This window comes from Aotus nancymaae, unplaced genomic scaffold, assembly GCF_030222135.1.
Source record: "Aotus nancymaae isolate 86718 unplaced genomic scaffold, 86718_ANA_hifiasm-v0.15.2.pri h1tg000016l, whole genome shotgun sequence".
NCBI lineage: Eukaryota > Metazoa > Chordata > Mammalia > Primates > Aotidae > Aotus > Aotus nancymaae.
In genome coordinates, this window is record NW_026988428.1 from 21,369,848 (window position 1) to 21,393,391 (window position 23,544).

Consider the following 23,544-nt stretch of genomic DNA (forward strand, 5'->3'; position numbering starts at 1 on the left):
GGCAGCAGAGTGAGACCCTGTCTCTTCCCACTTGTTGTGTATCACAAAAATTTTTCAGATAACAGAAGGAGATTGTTACCTACTCTTTTGAACTGTTAAGTTATATAGGTACTAGGACGTATGTTAAGTTTGAATTGTTAAGTTATATATGTACTAGGGTGTATGTTATGTAAAATTTCCCACTTATTATATATCACAAAAATTTATTAGATAACAGAAGATTGTTACCTACTCTTTTGACTTATTAAGTTATATATGTACTAGGATGTATGTTAAGTTGTAAAAGCCTATAACAAAGTTTTTTATTTAAATTCATCTTTCGAAGATATGAAACCAGTTCTACATCAGCTGGTGATCGATATGATTCCTTGCTGGGTCGCTCTGGATCATACAGTTACTTAGAAGAAAGAAAATCTTATAGTAGCAGGCTAGAAAAGGATGACTCAACTGACTTTAAAAAGGTACTTGGATTATTTAGCTATATTCAATAAAAAATAAGTTATCTTTTATGTTGAGATGTTCATATTCAAATGTTATTTTAAAGACTCATAATGAAATCAGTATTTTGAAATAACTTACTTTCATTTTCAATTTTCGGCAAGTGATGGTAAGTAGAATGTAAATAGCTGTTTGTTTATTAAAGGGAAGAGAAAATCAGCCAAGATGATTTTACATTTAAGTATCTCAAGTCATTGCTGTGATTGCGCAGAGCGTTAGTAAATGGGCTGCACACAAATGTATACACACTTTGTTTCATTTTTTACTAGGAAGCAGCCAAACAGAGAAGATGGCTTTTCCTAAGATAATATATTGATAGTTTTTCATAGGTAACTGAAAAACTTGGGGCAGCTCAAGTGATATTAAGGAATGAAGTAATTAAGAAAAAATAAATCCCAGAAACTCAATAATCTGGGATTCTTTTATATCTTTATATTTTGAGCTTATGGTAAACACGAAGTCTCTTGGAGAAGGAGAAAGCTTATGGCATTTGTACCTGTCCTCAGTTATCTGGCAGCTATTTGAATTATATACTTTCTTAAAAGCCAAGTCAGGGGAGAAGGGGAGGGAGACAATCATTTTACATTATGAATAAGATTCACCATTTATTCAGTAAAGACCTGAACTATGCTAACTAGAGAGATTCTACTCAGGGGCAAATGGAGATGAAGATATTATCTTGCTATTGCGGGCATCTTCCGTGTAGTGGGGAAGACAGACCTTATTATACAGTCACACTAATGAATGTAAAATAATGGAGACAGTTAACCTGAAGTAGAGAAACAGTTTTATAAAAGTGTATAACAAAAGAAAGTGGATTGATTTCCAAAGGAATTGGGGCTTCAGCCAAAAACAGAAGGATTACTAATAGTTAACTGACAAAAATGGGAGAGAAAGTTATTCCAAATGGAGTGGAACTACAAGCACATAGACCTGATGGTGGGAGAATACATGATGCATTGGAATAATTAAATTTTAATTATGGCTAGTGGAGTGGAAGGAATATTTATTTGAGGCAGCAGCTAGTTGTATAGATCATGCAGTGTCTTATAGGCCACTGTAAGATTTTTCGTATGCTAAGAACATTGGAAAGCCATTCAAAAGTTTTTAATTTGTGAGTGGAAATGGAAGGGTTGGCCTATGAAAATTACAAGATTTTCATTTTGAAAAGTTAATTTTAGCTAGCTCCTGTGTATAAAACAGATTAGAGAGAGATCAGGGAATTAGAATCATTTAGGTAAGAGATTATCATAGCCAGAATTATGGTGGAAGTAGTAAAGCAGGGGTAGGGAAGAAGCAGTGTTAAGAAAGAAGAAAAGGCCGGGTGCAGTGGCTCACACCTGTAATCCCAGCACTTTGGGAGGCTGAGGTGAGCAGATCACAAGGTCAAGAGATTGAGACTATCCTGGCCAACATGGTGAAACCCCCATCTCTAGTAAAAATATAAAAATTAGCTGAGAGTAGCAGCGCATGCCTGTAATCCCAACTACTTCGGACTCTGAGGCAGGAGAATCGCTGGAACCTGAAGTTGGAAGTTGCAGTGAGCAAAGATTGCACCATTGCACTCCAGCCTGGGCAACAAGAGCAAGACTCTGTCTCAAAAAAAAAAAAGAAAGAAAAAAGAAAGAAGAAAAGAAGCATTAGAAAAGCGGAAGGTCTTGGATTTTATCCTGGATTTGAAATATTTCAGGAAATACCTAATTTGCCTTTTAACTTTACTGTAAGCAATGTAGAAGTATAATGATAAATAGAGCAGGTACTCCATTTCATTTTTGGGAATTCAAGACAGAATGATGGGCACAAAATCTCACAGACTCCAAATAAAGATCACAGTGACTCCTTAACCCTAGCCGCCGTTGCTGTGCAGGTATGTGGTCCCTCATTATCAGATAACTGAACCTTTTTTAAGAGAACCTGAAAAGTCTGATTTTTCTGTCAAGTCTTGATATTTGAATGCTGGAGCTAATTTTAAGACTTTATAGGGGACAAACACACTTGTATAACCAACAGTCTCTACTTTGCAACCGTGAAGGTTTTTTTAAATGTATCCTTTATAGCCCATATGCTACAGTAAGCTGTTTTAATATTACAAAGTAATCAATGAGAAATTTTAAAGTATTAGGAGAGCAGAAAAGTAATTTGTTCTTTTACCCTAATTTTTGTAGCTTTATGAACAAATTCTAGCTGAAAATGAAAAGCTGAAGGCACAGCTACATGATACAAATATGGAACTAACAGATCTTAAATTACAGTTGGAAAAGGCCACCCAGGTTCGTACCCTTTTCTTTTTGTTACTTTCAAGGTAATGGTTGTGATTTATTCCATCTAAAAATGGTATTAAAATTTTCTCTAATACACTAAATATAAGTTTAATAATGGAAGATAATGCAGTTTATGGATTATTTACTTTTTCTGGAGTAAATTTAAAAAATAGTCTCAGTCAAGGGTCAATGTATAAAAAGCCTTTTAATACCAATTTTGTAGTGTGTCAAGGATTTAAATGCTTATTTCCAGCATACCAAATGTAGCAAGGCATTAAAACATTAAAAGCATCTATACAGAATCATCTTATAGCCATATAAAAATTTTTATAATAATTTTTATTTATTACAAATATTTTCTGTTTATTCAAGTAAAGGTGATTTTGTATTGTGCTGGAAGAAGATAATTTGAATAATAACTCCTTTTGTAAGTTCCTTCTATGCAGCAGCTTAGAGAAGATAAATTTGGACAATAAAATTGGGTTAGCCAAGCAAAACTCACAGCCTTTTGTACTAGGACCTAAGAATTGTTTCCCAAGCCACTTTTCCATTTCCATGGAACATTAGTTCTGGGAGATAGGAATAGGTACATCTTCTCCTCCTTATTTCCCTCCTTTCAAAAAAAAAAAAAAAAAAGCTTTGTGATCAAAGAGACTAGGGAAATGCTACATATTTTACATGCTAGAGACTTTACAGGGTCTATTTATATGCTGAAGGCTCTAAGGCATCCTGTAATTTTTAAGAAAACAAACATGTTCAATTTTAATCTGAGACTTTCTAGCATAAACATATTTCTGCAGTACAACTCTTAGAATCCAGCTGAAAGCATAGATCTAAAACACCATATCCAGATCTGCAAATGGGACTGCATACTTTCTTTGATCAGTCTTTACAGTTATCTTTTTCTTAATTATTGAAAATTAATTCTAAAAAAACAACAAAACAAAAACAAAGTTCATTCTATTTGTTGAATCTTTACTTGTTACCAGATCCTTTTTGTTAACCATTACTGTATTGTAAAGCCATTGTCTGTGCACAGTGGATACTATGCTAAACTTCCAGGGGTCAGGCTAACCTCATGAGTTTGTGAAGGCTCCTCAGATTCCTTCATGTTAATGGAGGTTTTTGTAAAGATACATGGAAAAGTAAAACAGAACAAGAATACGTTTTATAGTGAGGTGTTGTAAACTTAGAATGTCATAAACATTAAAACTACTGACTTATATTTAGGCTTCATGGTAAACTGGAATGTTTAGCAGAAAAGTTAACCTTTAAGTAAAAGTATCTAAACTAATGTTGATGTTTTTTAATCAATGAAATTGTCATTATCCTTCACGTTACATTCGTAGCTTAGTCAGCCTGCATATATTAAAATATAATGAGTTCTCTGAGCATAGATTCAGCTTTAGGAATTTCATTATAATGTTCGTTCTAAGTAAAGATGTTCACTGCAGCCGAGCACAGTGGCTCACGCCTGTAATCCCAGAACTTTGGGAGGCCGAGGCAGGTGGATTGCCTGAGATCAGGAGTTTGAGACCAGCCTGGCCAACATAATAGTGAAACCCCATCTCTACTAAAACTACAAAAAAATTAGCCGGGCGTGGTGGCAGGTGCCTGTAGTCCCAGCTACTCGAGAGCTAAGCCAGGAAGATTGCACCACTGCACTCCAGCCTGGGTGACAGAGTAAGACTCCATGTCAAAAAAATAATAATAATAATGTCCACTGCTCCCTACTATAGCATTCTGTCATGGTGACTCAGCTAATCTGTGTCTCCACTACTTAATGCCTTCTCTGTGTTCTGCTTTGCTGCCTACTTCATTGTCATATAATTCTTTCTATATGTCTCTCATCTCACTCAAACCCTGCAAGAGAGGGGAATTGATAGAATTAGCCAGTTACTACCCAGTATGGAGCAGCCTGTTTTGTTAGTGACCATTTCATAGGTCACTGGATAGAAAGTTGCCTGTGGGTCAGGTACCAATTTCTGTTATCTGGCAAGAGAAATAGGATTAAAAAGTATGAAAGCTTATGCCTTGGCAGGTACTGTGAGTGTCACATCCAGTATACTGAGTTAATAATGAGAAGTATAATTCATAAAAGTAAAACTGGTAAGCATTAAAGTAAACTTTTTGGGTTCAACTTTCAGACATTTATCCTGAATCCTCTATGAACTTTTCCATCTCTTTTTTTTGGCATTGATTGACTTCATAACTATTCACAAATATACAAATATTTGTGTCAGATATTTGCCACAAATAGCAGTGGCAGTTTTGATAGTAGCATGGACTATTAATCTTGAAGGTTAGGTCTGTTTGATAGTATTTAGCCAAGAGACTCTGGAATCCTTGACTCTTGCCCTAACCCAGGCACCCTCCTTCCCATATAGTCTCCAAGGAAGGGAGGAAATAGGCCAACTTACAAGAAAGCAGTTTGCTTTGCCAAACGACCAGTTCACCAGATTTACTCATTGTGATCTTAACAGCTTTAACTGGAATGTTTAACAAGAAAGTTAACTAAGTAAAAATATTATCTAAACTGATATTGATGTTTTTTAATCAATGAAATTGGCAAACCACATAAAATAGCTAAAATGTTTCCATATGAAAAAATCTCTAATGAAATGCTATTTTTCTGTGTGAAGTTTTGTTAATATACATGTGATGGTATTATTCTGGCTATTTGATTTTTTTTCAGGTGCTTTTGAATGTCATTTTAAAATCCTCAAGTGGCATATCAGCCTTTGTTTTATATTTCTAGCAATTAAATGTTTAAATTCAAAACCAAAAAGAAATGAGAATTAACTGAACAATCTTACTCATATTTGAATTATTGTTATTATTATTTTTGTAAATGGATACAGCAGCTCACTGTGTCTGTCACTCAAGCTGGAGTGCAGTGGCACAATCAGGGCTCACTGCAGCCTCAATATCCTGGGTTCAAGCAATCATCCCACCTTAGCCTCCCTGATAGCTGGGACTGCAGGCAATGCCACCACACCTGTTTAATTTTTCTGGGTTTTTTTTGTAGAGACAGGGTTTCACCGTGTTGCCCAGGCTGGTCTTGAACTCCTGGGCTCAAGTGATCTGCTCACCTCAGCCTCACAAAGTGTTAGAATTACAGGTGTGAGCCACTCACCCAGCCTCATATTTGAAATTTTAAACTGAGTTTCTCACAAGAAGCAATTGGAATATTGACTTTTATGTTTCCAGAAAGAGTAAGCACAAAAGCTTGTAAGCCATTTAAAATAAGAAAAAAAGGTAACAAAACCTGGCCATGATTAGTTCTTCAGCTGTTATACACCAAAACCATAAAAATTGTAAAAGAAGGATCAAAAAGTGGCTTGGTTACAAGTCCTAGAAATACTAAAATGTGAATGCTGAAAAGGTTGGCAGAAAAGAAAATTATGTAAAGAAGTATCTTTAAAATTACCATATTGAACAGTGAAATTGTGCTTAATCAATTTGTTTTTAAAGTGTATTTTGTGGTTACTAGCCATAAAGCATTGCTCAAGTTGTCAAAAACCATTTTTGGTAAATTGGTAAAATTGATTATTCACCAAGTTGGCTTTTGAGGAATTCATTTTCAGCTAATTGACCAGCAATTCCAAGGGAGATGTTTATACAAAGATCAGTGTCTAAGATGCCACTGTTTTTTGTTTTGTTTTGTTTTGTTTTTATTTTTAAATGGGGCCTGTGCTTAATATCCGGAGCTCTTTAGTACAGGATACAACATGTGGCTAAAACCTAAGGTGCTTTTCCATCCCCTAAAGCCAAGCTCAGGATTTTATGAACTTTGAGCTGGTTACATAGTACAGGAAGTGGAAAAAATGAAAGGCCTGAGCTTACTAGCAGAAAAAAGCTAAACAGCTAGAATTTCTTATGAGTGAAAGTTATATGAACCTTCTTGCCAACTGTAGAGCATGGATGATTAGAAAAGAAACCTCTGGAGTGTGAGCCAAGACCAAGGTAGCGGTGGGAGAAGATAAAAAAGCCAGTTTACTGGTCTGGCTGCATGGATACAGTCACTGGTAATGAATATATTTCAATCAAGGTCCTGGAATCTGACCGTTCTTATTAGCCACTGCTGATGGTGTAGGCAAGGAAAGAATTTCGGCTTCAGAAGGAAAGCTACATTTTTTTCTTCCACAGTACTCACTTTCACGCCCAACTAAATTATGAAAGTTCCTGGGGGAAAGTGATAGAGAACATGAAATGAGAGCCCTGGTTACCATTCTATTTCTAAACATTCATTTCACTCTTTATTATTTTAATACAAATTCTATTTTCTCTTTGCTTTACTCAAGAACCTGTGTTTTCCTCCACTTGAATATTGTGATTTAGTACCCATTAAAAGAGAGTTACTATGGTCCCCCTCAATCTTTGTAGCACTTACCTCATTTATAATTTCTTACTTTGTTGCAGAGACAAGAAAGATTTGCTGATAGGTCACTGTTGGAAATGGAAAAAAGGGTAAGTGTCTTACTTATTAATAATTATTTTTTCCCTTTCTTGTTTTAGGTAAACAATGGTAGGTTTTTGTTTGTGTTTTGTTGTTATAGATGATAATTTTAATAAGTTTAAATTAATATTTGTTGAATTAATGTATTTTACAGCTTAGCTTCCTTGTAGAATTCTATGGGGTCTCTCTAGATATGAAGTGACCTTGTTAAATAAAATTAATTTACCACATAATTCTTTTAATGAATTAAAAAAACTATCTTGCCTTGATTCTGAAATGCACTATACACATTTTGATAGTGAATTTGATATTTTTGGAATGCCATTTATATCTTATGGTTATGTACCTAAACGTTTTCATCATAAAAACATTTATGTTAACTGTTTATAAACCTAAAATACTTCCATTCTTGACATAAAGTTTTTTAATCTGGAACATCAAATTTTCAAATTCTTTTAAAGTTAATGTAATGATTTTTTTTTTTTTTTGAGTTTAAATATTTAACTTAAGCAGGATATTTTAAACAGGGGAAAATCGATTACAAGAAAATGCCACTTGATGTCCTTCTGCAGTTTTTTATTGACTGTAATATATTCACTTGTATTTCTCTCCACTGTTGTTGCTCAGGGGTTAGGAGTAGCCATAGGATAACTTTACAAGTTTAGCCTGATCATTTGAGATTGTATAAATGATCCAAAAGTTAAAATAAAAGTGCCCAAAGCTTGTTTGTGGTGTGGCGGAGCAGTAGCTAGACTGGGAAGGGTTTTGAACAGAGAAGAAATTACATCTTGATAGCTATGATCAAAGAGTAAATACTCAGAAGCTATTAATATAAAAACATTTTCTTCCATTTTTTTAAAAATAACCAATTTATCTTTTTCACCAAAAAAAGAGAAATGGTTTAAAAAAATACAGAATATAAAAGTAATCTTTTAATGTCTATGTCATTTGCTAGTTATACCTTGGAATAGCTATCATTTTATTATGATTTCTGCAAGTTTAAAAAATTAGTGTTCTTAGCCATGTTTTAAAAATTGACATAACTAATAATTAATTGCTAAAATATTATTGTTTTATTAAATTGAATATTATTATATCCTGTTAGAATGTGTAACTATTACTGAATTTTATCTCCAGATAGGCAGAAATAATAAAATCAGTTCTCTATTATTCATACTAATGGTTGAGATGAAAAGCATGGATAACTGTACTTAAAGTAATATTTATTTTTCAGATATAGTCACAATTTTAAATATTTAATTTTTTTTATGAAAGTAATAATGTTTATTACAGAAACTTTAGCAAAAAAAAGAAAATGTTAAGTTAGCCGTAATCTGTCATGCAGAGATAACTGATATTTTGATACTTTTTTTTTCTAACATATACGTGATGCAGAGACATTCATATCCTGACATGCTCACCTGATCTCCTTCTTCTGCTTGTCAAATGTGGATAAATTACAAAGTAGCTAATCCACTCTCTGTAATCATGATATTAAGAGAAACTGCTAACGTTTATTCAGCATTCTCTATATATCAAGCAGGCACAAAATTAAACACTTTACATGCATTTTCTCGTAACCATATTTTTCTCTTTCTTTCTTGTTTAAGAGACAGAATCTTGCTCTGTCATCCAGGCTGGAGTACAGTGGCACAATCATGGCTCACTGCATCCTCCAATGCCTGGGCTCAAGCAGTCCTCTGACATCAGCCTCCAGAATAGCTGGCACTACAGGTGCATGCCTCCACACCCAGCTCATTTTTTAATTTCTTTGTGGAGACAAGATCTCACTTTGTTGCCCAGGCTGGTCTTGAACTCCTGACTTTAAGCCGTCCTCCCCCGTAGACCTCCCAAAGTACTAGGATTACAGGCTTGAGCCATTGTGTCTGGCCAATCATATTTTTTAATGTTAATGCGTTTGTTTGTCAAACATGAGAAATTGCATAGAATTTTACAGCTGTCGGTTTCATTGAGCTAATAGAATCAGGCAAGTTGGGTGTAGTGTTCTTGTCTTATTTTACCACTGAGTTAAAATCTTGAAGCCACCTAATAAAATTGAGGCTCATAGGGAAATTACCTCTCAGAAGAAATATTCTTTTTTTGATATTTTGCAAAGTGGTAAAGACCAAGTATGACACTTGAAGTGCTAGTGTTTTGAGAAGTGCGATGATTTGTATGAATTTGTCAAGACTTATTATTTACTAGGAGAAAGGTTTATGTATTGAAAATAATGTTTTGTCTCTATAATAATGTTTAGACATGCCGATGTTAGAATAACATGTTACTTAAAAGACTATAAATAGGATTCTATCTACTTTTTAAAATCACATACCCTAAAAATATTAACATTTACAGTAAATGTACTGCTTGACTAAATATCAACATTTGTTATTAATCTGGGAAAGAATGTCTTAGAAATAGTTTCAGTGTGATTAAACTAAATTTAAATGGTTTATATCTGAAAGGTGACCGGCAAGAGTCAGTATCTTCTGGGCGGTATGACCTAACCAGTTTTACAGCTCATCAATTACTGCTGCTTGCTGTTTGCTTAACACTCTAGAATGCTTATTATTTAAGGGAGAGTAAAACAGTACACTGCAATAATGTATTGTATGTTGGCTTTGCCTGTCACTCCTTGAAACAAGTTTCAAATAAGTGCTGCAGTTGCTTCTCCATTAGATTCACCGCATTAATGCTACACACAGTGTCAACCTAAATACAAAGCTATAAAGTCAAATGGATAAATAATGGCTAGTTACACATTATGGGTGGAGGAAATGAGCTTCTCTTACATCCTTTTGAAATTGTAAAGTACACATATTTTAGGCATGTTTGCTTCTTGCTTTTCTGCTTCTATCACTGTAATATAATTGCATCTTTGTGTGAGATGTTTTTTTTTCTTTTCTGTACAATTTTCAGCCTTGAGTATTGGTTCGCTCTAAGTTTCACATGAACTAAAAAAGTAGTTTGAACATGTTATATAGCATCCTCCCAGAAAAATCAAAGCTTTAAAGAAAGAGCTTGTACTAAGGATAAGGATCTTCCTATTTATTTTTCTCAAATTTTTGAAAGCTCTTTACACATCACTGGCATCACATCTTTTCTACACTGCTCCTGATTGGATATTTAATTCTGAAGTATCACTATTTCACAGTATAGAAGAAAACTGAAGAATATAATAATTACATAACTAATATTGGTACCTTAAATTGATCTAGGAACGAAGAGCCCTAGAAAGAAGAATATCTGAAATGGAAGAAGAGCTCAAAGTAAGTAAACTATGTTATTTATGAGAGCTAGTGCTGTTTATGATTAATGTTTAAAATGCTATTATAGATATGGTTTACATTAATTGTTCTCAAAGCTGATTACCCAATTTGTGAACTATCTATATCTGTGCTTCTCTTTCTTCCTGAATCCAGGTTTTAGTGAGCTAGAAGAGGGTTTAAAACCCAAATCTTAATACCTGTGAAAAGAAGGAGCAAATATAAAATAAAAAATAAAAGCCAAATCATTTTGATAATCAATTTGTGTAGCACTTTGCTGTTCAGGTATAGAAAAAGTTAGACAGTAATAATAATAGGATGTAGGATTTATTATTTATTATTTACGTTTCTATATACACTTGTAGTTTCTTGGCAGGTGAATAAGTGGAGGGAGATAATATAAAATAAAATGTTCTCCTTTGAAAGTAAAGGACTTTAGGGGAGTGAACAGGTAGAGCTGTGTTTTATCAAACTCCCTATTACCTGTAGAAATAATTATGTTTTGAATGTCTTCACAGGAAAACTAGCATAGTTAATTGATTACCTCTTACCACATTGTCCTTCATAAAATATCTTTATCACATTGTGAATTAATTAATTGATGCATAGGATATTGTGCCCATAGAATTAGAAGTTCAAGATTTAGATGTTTTATTATTAAATTGTTTCTTATTAGATCATTATTATTGAATGGCTTTGAAGATTGGAGACAAATCTTGTGTATTTTGTTTGCTTATGTATTATTTAGTTGAAATAGGATTTTAGGAATACCGTGTTTACCTTTCTGAATCTCTTTTTTAAGACAATATTTTTTAAAAATTATTACCAGTGATTCTCTATTCTCATTATACGCTTTTCCATTTTCTTATTTTTTATTCCTATTTCTTTATGTTCTGATTCCTGCAGAACCTGCACCAAATAAGGCAAATTCAATCTCTGAGGGAGTTAAATGAGCGACTGCTGACTGAGAATAGGGCCTTGACAAGAGTGGTAGCCAAACGCTCAGGGTTCTATAGGCAACTGGAGACTGTGAACCTATAATTTTTAGTTTCATCATTTCTTCTTGGTAGAGCCAGGCAGGTGTTTTTATATTAGTAGGCGTGTTTTGTGTTAGTGAGAGCTCACTTTTACAAATTAATGTCATTGTGTCTGGAGCATATCATATAACTAATTATGCATGGCTTCTTAGAAAATTAGAAATTGTCACTAATTGTATATTGCAACTGATGAACTACAGTAAAATTAGGGATGATTTTGGAATTTAAGTTAAAGACTTGTACTTTTGTAAAGCTTTTGCACTTTTTTTTAGCTGTACAGATATTTTAGGACTTAAAATACAGCTGTTACGTACAATTCTTTACTACAGAGAAAACAGTATATTACATAAAAGAGTACATAACATTCTATAAAGTGTATAACATTTTATACATAATTAATATATTTTGAAGCTGAAGATTAAGCATGCATTATCTGTTTTTCAAAATGTCATTTGAAGTCAGAACCATGTTTATAATCATTCAGTTTTCTATAACAAATATTCAAATGAATAAATTTAAGATTACTATTTTTTTTAATCTAAAGATTCTGAACACAGGTAAGAACATATTGGCTCCACATAAAATTAAATCTTCCTAAAGATTTTGCTTAAGGTAGTTTTGCAAATAGAAGTTTTACTTTTATCTCTAGTTAGATAACCTAGTATATTTTGAAAACTGGAGAAAGAGGACTATTTTGGAAAGTATGTTTTAAGGACCAAAAATATGAGCTATTTCATTTCCTAGTGAAACTGGCAAAGAACATTCAGTTTTAATCATCCATAGTAGAAAATTCAGTTAACTTGAAACATTTTTACCCCCTTCATCATGTTTGTCTGTAAAACAACAGAAATTTGAGATGCATCATTTGAAGATAGGAGGCTGTTTGCTTCAAAATTGGTTATTTTTGTAATGCTTGGATCATAGATACAGATTTACTGCTTTAGCTTAAAAATGATATGCTATTCTAATAGTAATTGCTTGTTACCATTTAATAAGCATCTATCTAGGATCAGACACTGTATTAGACAACTTAAACTGGGGTAGTTTAGGTGAATCCTTTAAGGAATTTTAATAATTTAGAACAACTCTCACTTCCTCAATATTTTTCTAGGTAGTTTGGCTTTCTTGTAGAACAACAATATTAAGTATTACGGTTTTAGGTCTGACATACATAAAGCAGAAGTCTTTGGTTTAAGTGCTGACAAGAACTTGTTTTGAGAGCCTATCCTAACAAAAACAGGCTTCGTTGTCTTGGCTGCTCGATTGTGGTGTGCTTTTGAGTCATAAAATCAAGTGATTTAGTAAATTTCAATGGAAAATTTGGAGAGAATAAACCTTTCATTCCAGCACTTATGAAACTAATTAGCTTTACAAATACAGGTGTGGGTTTTTTTCCTTCTTCCCTGATACATGTTTTAGATACTAGAAATATATATAACTGACAAAGCTTGATCATGTGTTTTGTGGTGAAAATACAACATTTATTAAGAATTATGTTTTATCTTTTTATTGAAGGTAAAACTTTATCTTCAATTTTTCTCCTTATAGATGTTACCAGACCTAAAAGCAGACAACCAGAGGCTAAAGGATGAAAATGGGGCCTTGATCAGAGTTATAAGCAAACTTTCCAAATGATAATTTAAAAAAAAAAAAAAGCAGCAAGTAATGGAATTGCACATATTAGTAACCCAGTGGACCATAATTGGCAGTCACTGGAAGCCTGGGAAGAATTCTTGGAGACTGTCATTTTCGGATATCCTGCCAAATGCCCTCTTATCTAGAATTTTTGTTTCATTTTGTTTAATTTTCTGGGGTGTTTTTGTTGTTGGGTTTTTTTTTCTTTTTTTAAAAATCAAGACCATTGTTTCATGTTAATGCAGCTGCTGAGAAGATTTTTTTTTAATGACTGAGAAAACTTGTTTACAGCTCCAGCATATAAGGAAAGTGTTCAAGGCCAGATATGCCTCAGATATTTAACCAGTAAGCCTTAGTTGTACATAAATACTTTTGTGTCAACAAAAACTTTCAGCTCTCACAGAAGACAGTTATTCAACATTTTTTGATGTGCCACAGTTTCCAGTTTTTCAATATTTAAATTTTTTGACTTTTCATCTAAGTTTGGGTTTGTATTTTTTCCTTCTAACTCTTCATGTGGCAGAGTCTTCTATGTTTTCACAGCTTTTTCATTTACAGAAAAGAACACTTGCTCTTCTGTGATTATTGTCATGTATTAGGCTAATGCTGTGTTGTCTCCCACCTGGAACTGAATTGCTTGGTGGAACATATGCTTTCACTGTTTGTGCAATATGCATTTATTTCTTATATGAATGCTTTAAAGTCATTTGAGATTAGATCTTTTAATTCCTATTTTCTGCTTCATTGGTCACTTTTTTTTTATTGTAGTATAAGATGTTAGATTCTGTAATCTTCACATTCATTTTAGCAGGTACTGAGTGATGCTGTATATACAAATAAGTGTATTGTTTTGATTTTTAGACCACCACATAGCATGCTTGAGTATTTTCTTATTTCAAATGTCTGCTAATGCAGAGTAGGCAACTCCATGATAGTGTTAAAAAACAAAATTTGCTAACAATGTGATATAAGACTTTAAAAGTTACACATTATGTGGAGCCCTGTCTTTATAAAAGTTTCCTACTGTAAAGTGCTTTTGAGTTTCATTTGATAGTACTCAACCATAATTAAAGTTGCATAAGATAATTGCTTTACATTTCACATACCTATATTTATCTGAGTGCTGTCTAAAACTGTTGTGCTAGCCAAAGTAATGCTATGAAATCATTTGCAAAATTAACCCGTGAGTTAATGTTAAATGCACTGTTATTGCCATGTGAAGAGGCATCAACTTTGATACCACCATCATGTTCAGACCATTTTATACATTTCAGTGGCCTTTTTTTAAGGAAAAAAAAAAGCGCAAAACCAAGTACATAGTGAAGATGATTTCAGTGGCCTTTTTTTAAGGAAAAAAAAAAGCGCAAAACCAAGTACATAGTGAAGATGGCTTTTATTTGGACAAATAGCTTTTATATTTTCATTAAACCATGCAAAAAATACTACATCTTTCTGGCACATAACTGTCTCCTTAACCACTGAACAGTTCAGCCATTTGAATAAATTGTACATTGTAAAGCTTATAGTAGCTGATTGTATTATTGATTGTATTGTATACTATATTAAATGTGAATTTGTACCCCTTCATTTTAAAAGGTCATTGTGTTCTACTGCCTATTTTAGATTACTTTAGGGTTGGGGAAGGGTGTTTTGGTAAGCAGGATTTTAAGTCCTCTCTCTCTTGATTGGTTTTATGAAGATAATAAGGTTATGCTCTTACTACCAAGCTCAGGATTCTTGATTTTAAAGGTACAAGGATAGTTGTGGGAGTTTTATTTTTGGTTATATTTGAACTGTATGAATGGTGGGTCTGAATATTGAGAATTTCCATGGTCTTATGTGGAGGTAAAATACATAGATAACTGATCAGTTTGAGTGACCACAACATGTTCTGGTTGCACAACAGTTAGACATGCTATGGTTTATATTTGTGAAGTTTGGGTGCCTGTGAAGATTGATTAAATACATGTTTCTAATATTTTAGTGTTTTGTATTTAGGTTATTTATTCTTTGTATCTAAAACTGAACAGCTACTGTGCTATATTGATTTTATTGGTAGTATTGAGCAGACCTTGTTTCTGCATGAAACTAGTTGCAAAACCCACTATTTTGGAAATAAAAATGTATTTTGACATATACAAATAAAATGAATAAAACTATTTTAAATGTGTGAACTTTTAATGAAGAAATTTTAAATTTTGTTCTGAGATATTTAAATTCTGCATGGGTATTTTTTCACTAATTGCTTTACTTGGATACCAATTTGAATAATTTCTGAAATTGTAATATTGTGATAATTTGCACAGCATTGTACATGCACATCTGTAAATGCGATCTTAATTGCCATATTTATGCAATCTGTGTACCAATTTGGACAAATGTTTATATATTTTACATAAAGCTGTCTGGATGCAGAATCTGAGAACTAGTTTTTTTATGATAATAAGTGGGTAAAAAATAGTAACAACAGTGAGTTTCAGGGTAGTTGCTTTGTAGCACAAGATTTCACTTCCATAAACATTCTGTGGTTTTTTTAAAAGTAAACCTGTGCTTTTTCTTATCTGCAGACATAGGCTCAGTGATACATATAAAGGTAGTATTACATTGAAACATACAATTTACTTTAATATTAGATCATTTTCAAATTTAGATTTGTCCAAGGTTTGACCTGCTAACACATCTATGACTAATTAGGAGGCACTTTTGATTTTGGAACTTTGATAGAGTAGGAAGCCTGTGTTTTTAATACAACAAAGATTGAATTCTATTATTTCTATTTCTAGTACTTTACCGATTCATGCTCAAAATGGTAGGTTTTACTGTTACTTGTCCTCCATTTAAAAAAAAAAGCATTTCACATGCAAATACTTGAAAACCAAATGAAAAGCCACTATAGAACTCTAGAAAAGTATTCATATAAAAAAGTTAGTGGATATTTGCTAATCCATTAAGCTAACTTTTTTCTTTTGCTTAAAAGTATATTACCACTTAGTCTTCCCTGGCTTATCTGAGACAGTCATGACTCCCAATTCCAACACATTTCCCATTGGACATAATAAATAGCTTTGTAGATTATCCTTCACTTTGACATTATAAGCAGAATACAGTGCAAACTCCATTAAGAATTATTAATTATTCATTAGCTCTATCTTGCTAATGATAACCTTTGTTTGCAAAGATGAAAGCTAGCTGATGCACAGTCTTTGCTTTGATGGTCCATGTTTTACATTGTATATGTGTGATCTCTATGTATCTGAGTATGATGTTCAGCAGGGATAATGTACATATAAGAACTGCTATCCAAAAAGTATTGGGTTTAGAGTGAAATATTGATTATTTTCATGTTTATTATTCATCTCTCTATAACTAAATCCATTTCTTGACTTTGATTTTGGAAAGGTTCTCTGGCATTAATTGCCATATAAACAAGAGTGCTCTTTCTCTTAGGTAAGTGATGTGGAGAGTATTATATTGCTGTTCCTTGCCTGTAAAATAACCAGATTACATTTAAAATAAAAATACAGGAGTCAGAAGTGTGAGATTTATTTCTATAATAAGGAAACATAAATAATGAATTCTACCTTATTACTGTAACTTCAATGTTTTATTATTAAAAGTTGTCTAAAGGTTATTAGAAGTAAGTTCTTTTGAGCCAAGCTATCCTAACACGTCCCTGCTTAAATTCCAGTAAATGTCTGGGTCTCATAAACCAACTGCACTTTCATTTTTAAAAAGTTGAAGGAAAAGGGGAAAAGTTTGAAGAAATGAAGGATATTAGTAGATTCTGTCCTCAACAATATATAACTAGTAGAACATGTACTTCGTGGTTGTAGGTCTGGAAGAGTGATAGTAAAAAAGAAGAGATTTCCTTTCTCTTCCCTTCCTCTCACTTTTTCTTACAGGTCTGTTTCAATAGCATATCTCATATGATCCTTAAAGTGCTCCATTTTACAGGTGAGAAAGCTGAGATTTACAGATTCTTTAGTGGTTCAGCATCCAAAGCCTGGTACAACACAAAACTCTGACCAAAACTTTGCAGTGGTGGTTTTTCCTAACTCTGAATCCAGGACTTTTTTCATATACCAGTTTGATAGTTTATTTACATATAATTACATAAGTTTCTTGAGTCTATATACTTAGGCTTAAAATATTTGATTACCTTTGAGGGTGGCATTTCTTGATTTTTTTTTTTTCTCTTGTAATCTGATAACCTCACCCCCACACCAGCTAAATTTTTCCTTTTTTAGGGCTTCTTATTACTTAATACCACTTTGCCCTATAATTTGTTTTTCTTTTTGTTTTAGATTGAGGAATGCTGTAATAATGCTCAAGCAGTTAGTTGATTCACTGGTGCAAACTCTAATGATGCCCAGTAGTCCATTATAAGTTTGTAAAAGATTTAACATACCTTCATGAAAAATTTCTTTTGCATTCTTCAAAAATCGATTTTTTAAAAATTGGTGCTCAGAGCTTAATTCCCAAGAACACTTTTTTATTCCCTGGTAAGATAAGCAACGTTATTAGTCCTATAGTTTTAACAGATTTTTCTCTCCCAATGGAAACGTATGGAATACCAAATATGTAAAACATAAAATTTGTATTTATAAAAATTCATAGATATGAACTTCCCCACCTCCAAAAAAAGTAGCCAAAATGGGTCTCTATAAGACAGTTGAATGACAGCAGCTTGACTCCTTCACTTGCTACTGCACAATTCTTGGATTGTGACCACAGCATTGCCGAGCAGATGCATCTGACCTTTTATATACATATACTGTACACATGTTCTAATAGTATACTAGTTTATGTGAGTGAGTGTGCTGTTACTTTCCTCAACAGTGAAAACCAAATACAGGTAAAGGGTAGGAGAAGCCTCACACAAAGATAACCTCACAGTACAAGTTAGTGCGTTAGTATTCAATATTGTCCAAATTTTGCCTATATCTAAACATTATTTTTACAGTTTCTAAAAATTAAAGCATTTTAGCAAAAAAAAAAATTGAATTTAAATTTTGTGAGATCCAGCAAATACTTTTGCAAACCCTATGGGGACACTGATGTGTAAACCTTTGACATGGGCCTTTGGATTCAATCACATCTAAATCTGAATCTCAGCTTCATTTGATAAAACTCAGTTGTATATATCCAAAGCATCTTGTTTCAAAAACGTTATGTTATTGCTTCTTCTTAAAATATCTTAAAGCAAAATTTTGAAATAATTTCCTTGGTTACCATAAACAGCTAATTTTTTACTCAGACTAGTAAGGGAGAAAGGTTTAAGAGGTGGATTTCAGAGGACTTCCTTGTACCACTGGAAAGAAGAAAGTATACCTCTAACTATGCTGTCCATCCTAAAGACTCCAGGGACACTGGAGGGACACTTCTCTGTCCTAAAGGACTCCAGGGACACTGACCTGCTACTCATGTGAGTCTGCTTTGTTTATGAACTCTAGTTGCTATTACCAGAGAAGGAAAGATAGGGAAAAATGGCAGGCTGTTTATAGGTATCACATACAAAATGTTATTTGCCATAGAAAAGACAGATAATGTGGGCTAGTAAATGTTTTAATCAATACTTAATAGCTAATCATTGTTAATTAAGAAAATATTTCTTATTTTAGTTATTTTATTTGTTGGAATGTCAGGATTATCACTAATTGTGGATGCTTAAAGTTTACATAATGCTGCTTAAAATATCCTGAGGTCATCTGGGCCATTTGTCAGCCTTCAGGTCAGACTAACCTTGTTACATAATGCTCTTCTGCATAAGAATGTTATAATTTGCGATCGTTCTTTTGTCTGAAGCTTTGGTCTTGCCCATCTCCTTCTTTCTTTGTGCCGTACTGTCCCTCTAGTGTCTAGTATTTGCTTTACTGAGACTAGTAGCAGGAAAAACCAGAGGGGAAAAGACCTAAATTTTAGTATTTTTTGTGTGCAAAACCCTATGCATATCTTCTATTTATGGTTTTTTAAAAAGTCATTTATTTTACTATGAGCTCCTGGAAAGATCAGAATCTCCTCATCTTTGTTCTCAGCCCTTAGCACAGTGACTGGCATGTAGTAGGTGTTTACTAAATGTTTTGGAGGAAAGACTAAATATGAATAGTTATGGTAACTGCTGTGGAAGAAAAAATCTAGCTAGCATCTAGATTTTTAAGAAAGCTTTTTAAAGTTACTAAATATAAACATTCAGATTCTTGCATACTTTGTGTCATTCACAAGTTCCTGTTCCCACTTGAATGCCAAGCACTGCTGTAGGTGATGGAGATAGATCCAAAAGCAAAACAGGCAAAAATAAAATCTGTCTTGTGGAGGCTACATTCAAATTGAAAGATTGAAAATAAACCATTTCAGCTGGGCGCGGTGGTTCACGCCTGTAATCCCAGCACTTTGGGAGGCCGAGGCGGGTGGATCACGAGGTCAAGAGATCGAGACCATCCTGGTCAACGATTTTTAGTCTCTACTAAAAATACAAAAAATTAGCTGGGCATGGTGGCGTGTGCCTGTAATCCCAGCTACTCAGGAGGCTGAGGCAGGAGAATTGCCTGAACCTGGGAGGCGGAGGTTGCGGTGAGCCGAGATCGCGCCATTGCACTCCAGCCTGGGTAACAAGAGCGAAACTCTGACTCAAAAAAAAAGAAAGAAAAGAAAATAAACCATTTCATGTTGTTTTACAAGATAATAACTAGAGAAAAACTAGGGAAGGATAAAATTCAGGAGCGAAGGGAGAGCCAGTTACAGAAGGCCTCACTGAGAATATAATCTGAGCCAAAACTGCAAGAAAGATTGGGCAAAAACTATGCAGATGTCTAGGAGACCAGCATTTCCATGCAGAGGAAAGAACAAAAGCAAAGGCCTTGAGGTGCAGATGTTCTCATATGTTAGAGAAACAGTAAGGTTAATATGATTATATTGGAGTGAGCAAGAAGTAGAGTAATAGGAGAGGTCAGAGAGGCAACAGGAGAGCTAAATTCAAAACTTCATTCAGATACTCATTGACCATGTATTATATGCTAGACTTGCTCCCTCAAAAATCTTATCTATATCCTTTTCCCAAGAAGAATTTGTAACTCTTCTTAATAAAACCCACAAATACTATATAACTATAAATACTTCTCAGTAAAAGAATTATATGATAAGCTGTTAATAAGGAGGATAATTAACCTAGAAAACTAAGCCAAATCACCTAGAAGAAACAAACATTTAAATGTAAAACAGTTTCAAAATCTCCGAGGAGCCAAGTTAGGAGAAGGTAAATTGATCATTATAAATGTCATTGTTATATTAAAAAATCATAACAGTTCATTGGGCAAAGTAAACATTTTTAGAGCAGTTCTCAGAAAATGATTTTTTCTCACAGATTTTACTATTGGTCTGTACACTTAATGCACATTGTCCTCATTTGTCTCTGCATTGTCTCAACTAAAATATTGAGGTGTGCTTCCACAAATTTGCTGTCGTTCCAACAGGGATCATAGTAATATCATCCCAGTGTGTAATATTCACCATCTTTTTGTCCTAGGAGTGTTTAGCTCAATTATTCCTCTACAGCAATGGTTTTCAGACTTGAATCACCTGGCAAACTTGTTCACACACAATTTTGGTTGCTCCTGTTTCTAAGTTAGTATTGAGGGTCTGGGTGAGACCCATGAATTTGCATTTCCATCAAGTTCTCTGATGATGTTGATATTGTTGGTTGGTCCAGAAACCATATTTTGAAACTTACACTATCAATTGTCTTTTTTCTAAATGAAAATAGAGTTCAGCAGTAAAATCACTTGTGAGAACTTAAAATATAAGTATTCTATCTTAGTAATTAAAAAAGATACCATATAGATATCAAACCTTGGATAACACAAGTAATAGTTAAAAAATAAAAGATCATGTGTTCAATCATGCTACATATTCCATGGCAGAGGAAAAACACACTTACAGACAAATCTAATCTGTTTTATTGGGAAATCAAATTAGAAAAAGATTTTTTTATATGAGACAAACAGCTGAATGATAGTCCCTTACATTTGATCAGGAAAAGAGTAGTCAATCTCCTACATCTCTTCTCTGCTTGCTAGAGAGAGAGAAAGCTAAAAATTCCAGGTGGGGAGGAAAATGTCCTACAGTCTAGATCGCTTGCAAGCTTAAATTCTTAGGAAAGCCAACACAACGTTTTCTTATCTTTGAGGCCCAGGCTTTCTGCATTCTGTAAAGTGCATCATCACCATGGCACAGCATAACATAGGGACTCTACTACTTCTAAAATATGCATCCATTTGCTATATGACTTAGGCAGCTAGATAGACCAGGACTGCCAGTTACCTGGGTACTTGGATTAAGGGAAAATATACTTAACCACTTTATATTGTTAATGTATGAATCTATTAGTAATTCTCAGAATGTCATCTTGGGACCAATAGTATCAGCATCACCTGGGAATTTGTTAGAAATACAGATTATCAGACCACACCCCAAACCTACAAAATCAAAAACTGAAGATGAAGCACAATGGTTTTTGTTGTTGTTGCTTTATTGAAATGGAGTCTTGCTCTACCAGGCTGAAGCGCAATACAGTGGTAAGAACACGGCTCATTGCAGCCTTGGCCTCCTGGGCTTAAGGGATCCTCCACTGTCCTCCACCTAGGTCTCAGCCTCCCGAGTAGCTGGAACTACCAGGCATACACTACCACACTCAGCTAATTTTTTATTTTTTGTAGAGACAGAGTCTCCCTATGGTCTCGAACTCCTGGGCTCAAGCAATCCTGCCTTGGCCTCCCAAAGTGCTGGGATTACAGGCATGAGCCTCTCACCTGGCCCCAGCAGTCTTTTTCAGCACCCTGCCAAAGGATTATGATGCAAGCTAAAGTTTGAGAACTACTGACCAATGGGTTTCAAATCTAGATCACCTGGGCTGAAGTAGAACTAAGGTTGAAAAAAAAAAAGAATTCTCAAGGCTCTTAGTGAGGAGTGAAAAGAATTAGTGGGGTGAGAAATCTCTGGCTGTATTGGAATACACTCCTGATTCTGCTTCCACCATTTGAAAAATGCTAGGGAGGAGCTTAATCTCTGAAACTGGATTGGAGAAGTTTCTAATCAAATGAATTCATTTTAAGTGGAGCAGATTCACTTCAAAAATCTTTTTTAGGGAATCCCTACAGAAGGAACCCAACAAGAGATTTTTATTTGAGGGGAGATAAGGTTATACTATTTAAATGAGGAGTATATTATTCAGTGCTTATGAAGTTAAAAGTGAAGAAACTCAAATTGCCTACAAGGCAATTTGGTGGGAGGATGGATAAAATATATTGGCTGAAGTTACGAGGAAGTTCAGAGGTCTAGCTGTCCTTAGAATCCATTGGGTGTCACCTCTCTCCTCTGTGTGTTGACCTCATCTGTCCTACTAAAATGGAGAAAACTTATGACATAGATGACTCTAACAACCACAGAGGAAAGAAATGATTTCTTACCCCAACATCTAGTATTTGAAAGCCCAGGAAATGAGCCTTTTTCATCCCTTGAGCTAATGTTTTTCCATGGAGATGGAGTACTAATTGATCAGTCCTGGGTCTCTATTCACCACGCTGGGCAAGGGTGAAGTAAAGGTTTATGGTTAGCGCATTGCCAGAAGATACAAAGGATATACAGTAAACCACCCCCCCCCCCCGAAAAAAGAAGAAGGCTGTAACCAGAATAAGGACAAAACGCAAGCAAAAAATAAATGACAGGAATATAATCTAAGAGGAACCTGATCATTAAAGCTTAAACCTTTAAATATCACCACTTGTTTAGAATTGACTTGTAAATTTAATCAGAATCTATTGAAAATTGATGAGTTGTTCAAATATTGAGTGCTACTATGTATCAGGCGTTATTCTAGGTGTGAGGGATAAAACACTGAACGAAATTGACAAAACTCCACTATAATGAAGCTTATATGCTACTGGATGTAGGCAGAAAAACAGAGTTATTAATAGGGAGAATTATAAGTCCTTGGAGAAAAAGCAGGGATAAGAAAAAGCCTAAGGAATGTTGGTGAAGAGTATATTAGGGAGGAGGGTTTTGGTTTTAAGTAGGTTAAGGAAAGCAACAGTGATGTGACTGAAGGAAATGATAGTGTGATCCATCAAGATTTCTGGGAAAGAGCATTCCAAGTATGTTCATTTGGAACAACAAGCCCAAAGGCAGGGGGCAGAAGGATTTATAAGAAATAGCGAGAAGGCCAATGTGGCTGAAGACAAGTAAACAAGGACAAGAGTGAGAGATGAGGCCAGAGGAATACTTGGAGGCAAGATTATGTATGGTCTTATAAACCATTGTAAGTACTTGAAGTTTTTAATCTGAGACTGGAAGCCATTTGAAGGATTTGAGAGAATAATATAATCTGATTTAGATTT

At 34.1% G+C, this 23,544-nt stretch overlaps 1 protein-coding gene across 9 annotated transcripts in view; it reads left to right on the forward strand.

Moving 5' to 3' along the window:
- PPP1R12A (protein phosphatase 1 regulatory subunit 12A) overlaps positions 1-15,315 on the forward strand; it is a 150,825-nt gene extending 135,510 nt beyond the window's left edge. For 8 of the 9 annotated variants that reach the window (XM_012442037.2, XM_012442042.2, XM_012442036.2 and 5 more), the window contains 5 exons: positions 326-461; positions 2,664-2,768; positions 7,182-7,229; positions 10,437-10,487; positions 13,070-15,315. In XM_012442037.2, coding sequence (XP_012297460.1) covers positions 326-461; positions 2,664-2,768; positions 7,182-7,229; positions 10,437-10,487; positions 13,070-13,156 — 427 coding nt within the window. In that variant the 3' untranslated portion in view covers positions 13,157-15,315. Of the gene's footprint in view, positions 1-325; positions 462-2,663; positions 2,769-7,181; positions 7,230-9,683; positions 9,715-10,436; positions 10,488-13,069 lie in introns of all 9 variants that reach the window. The other variant, XM_012442038.2, reaches the window with a different exon arrangement.
- Positions 15,316-23,544: the final 8,229 nt, after the last annotated feature.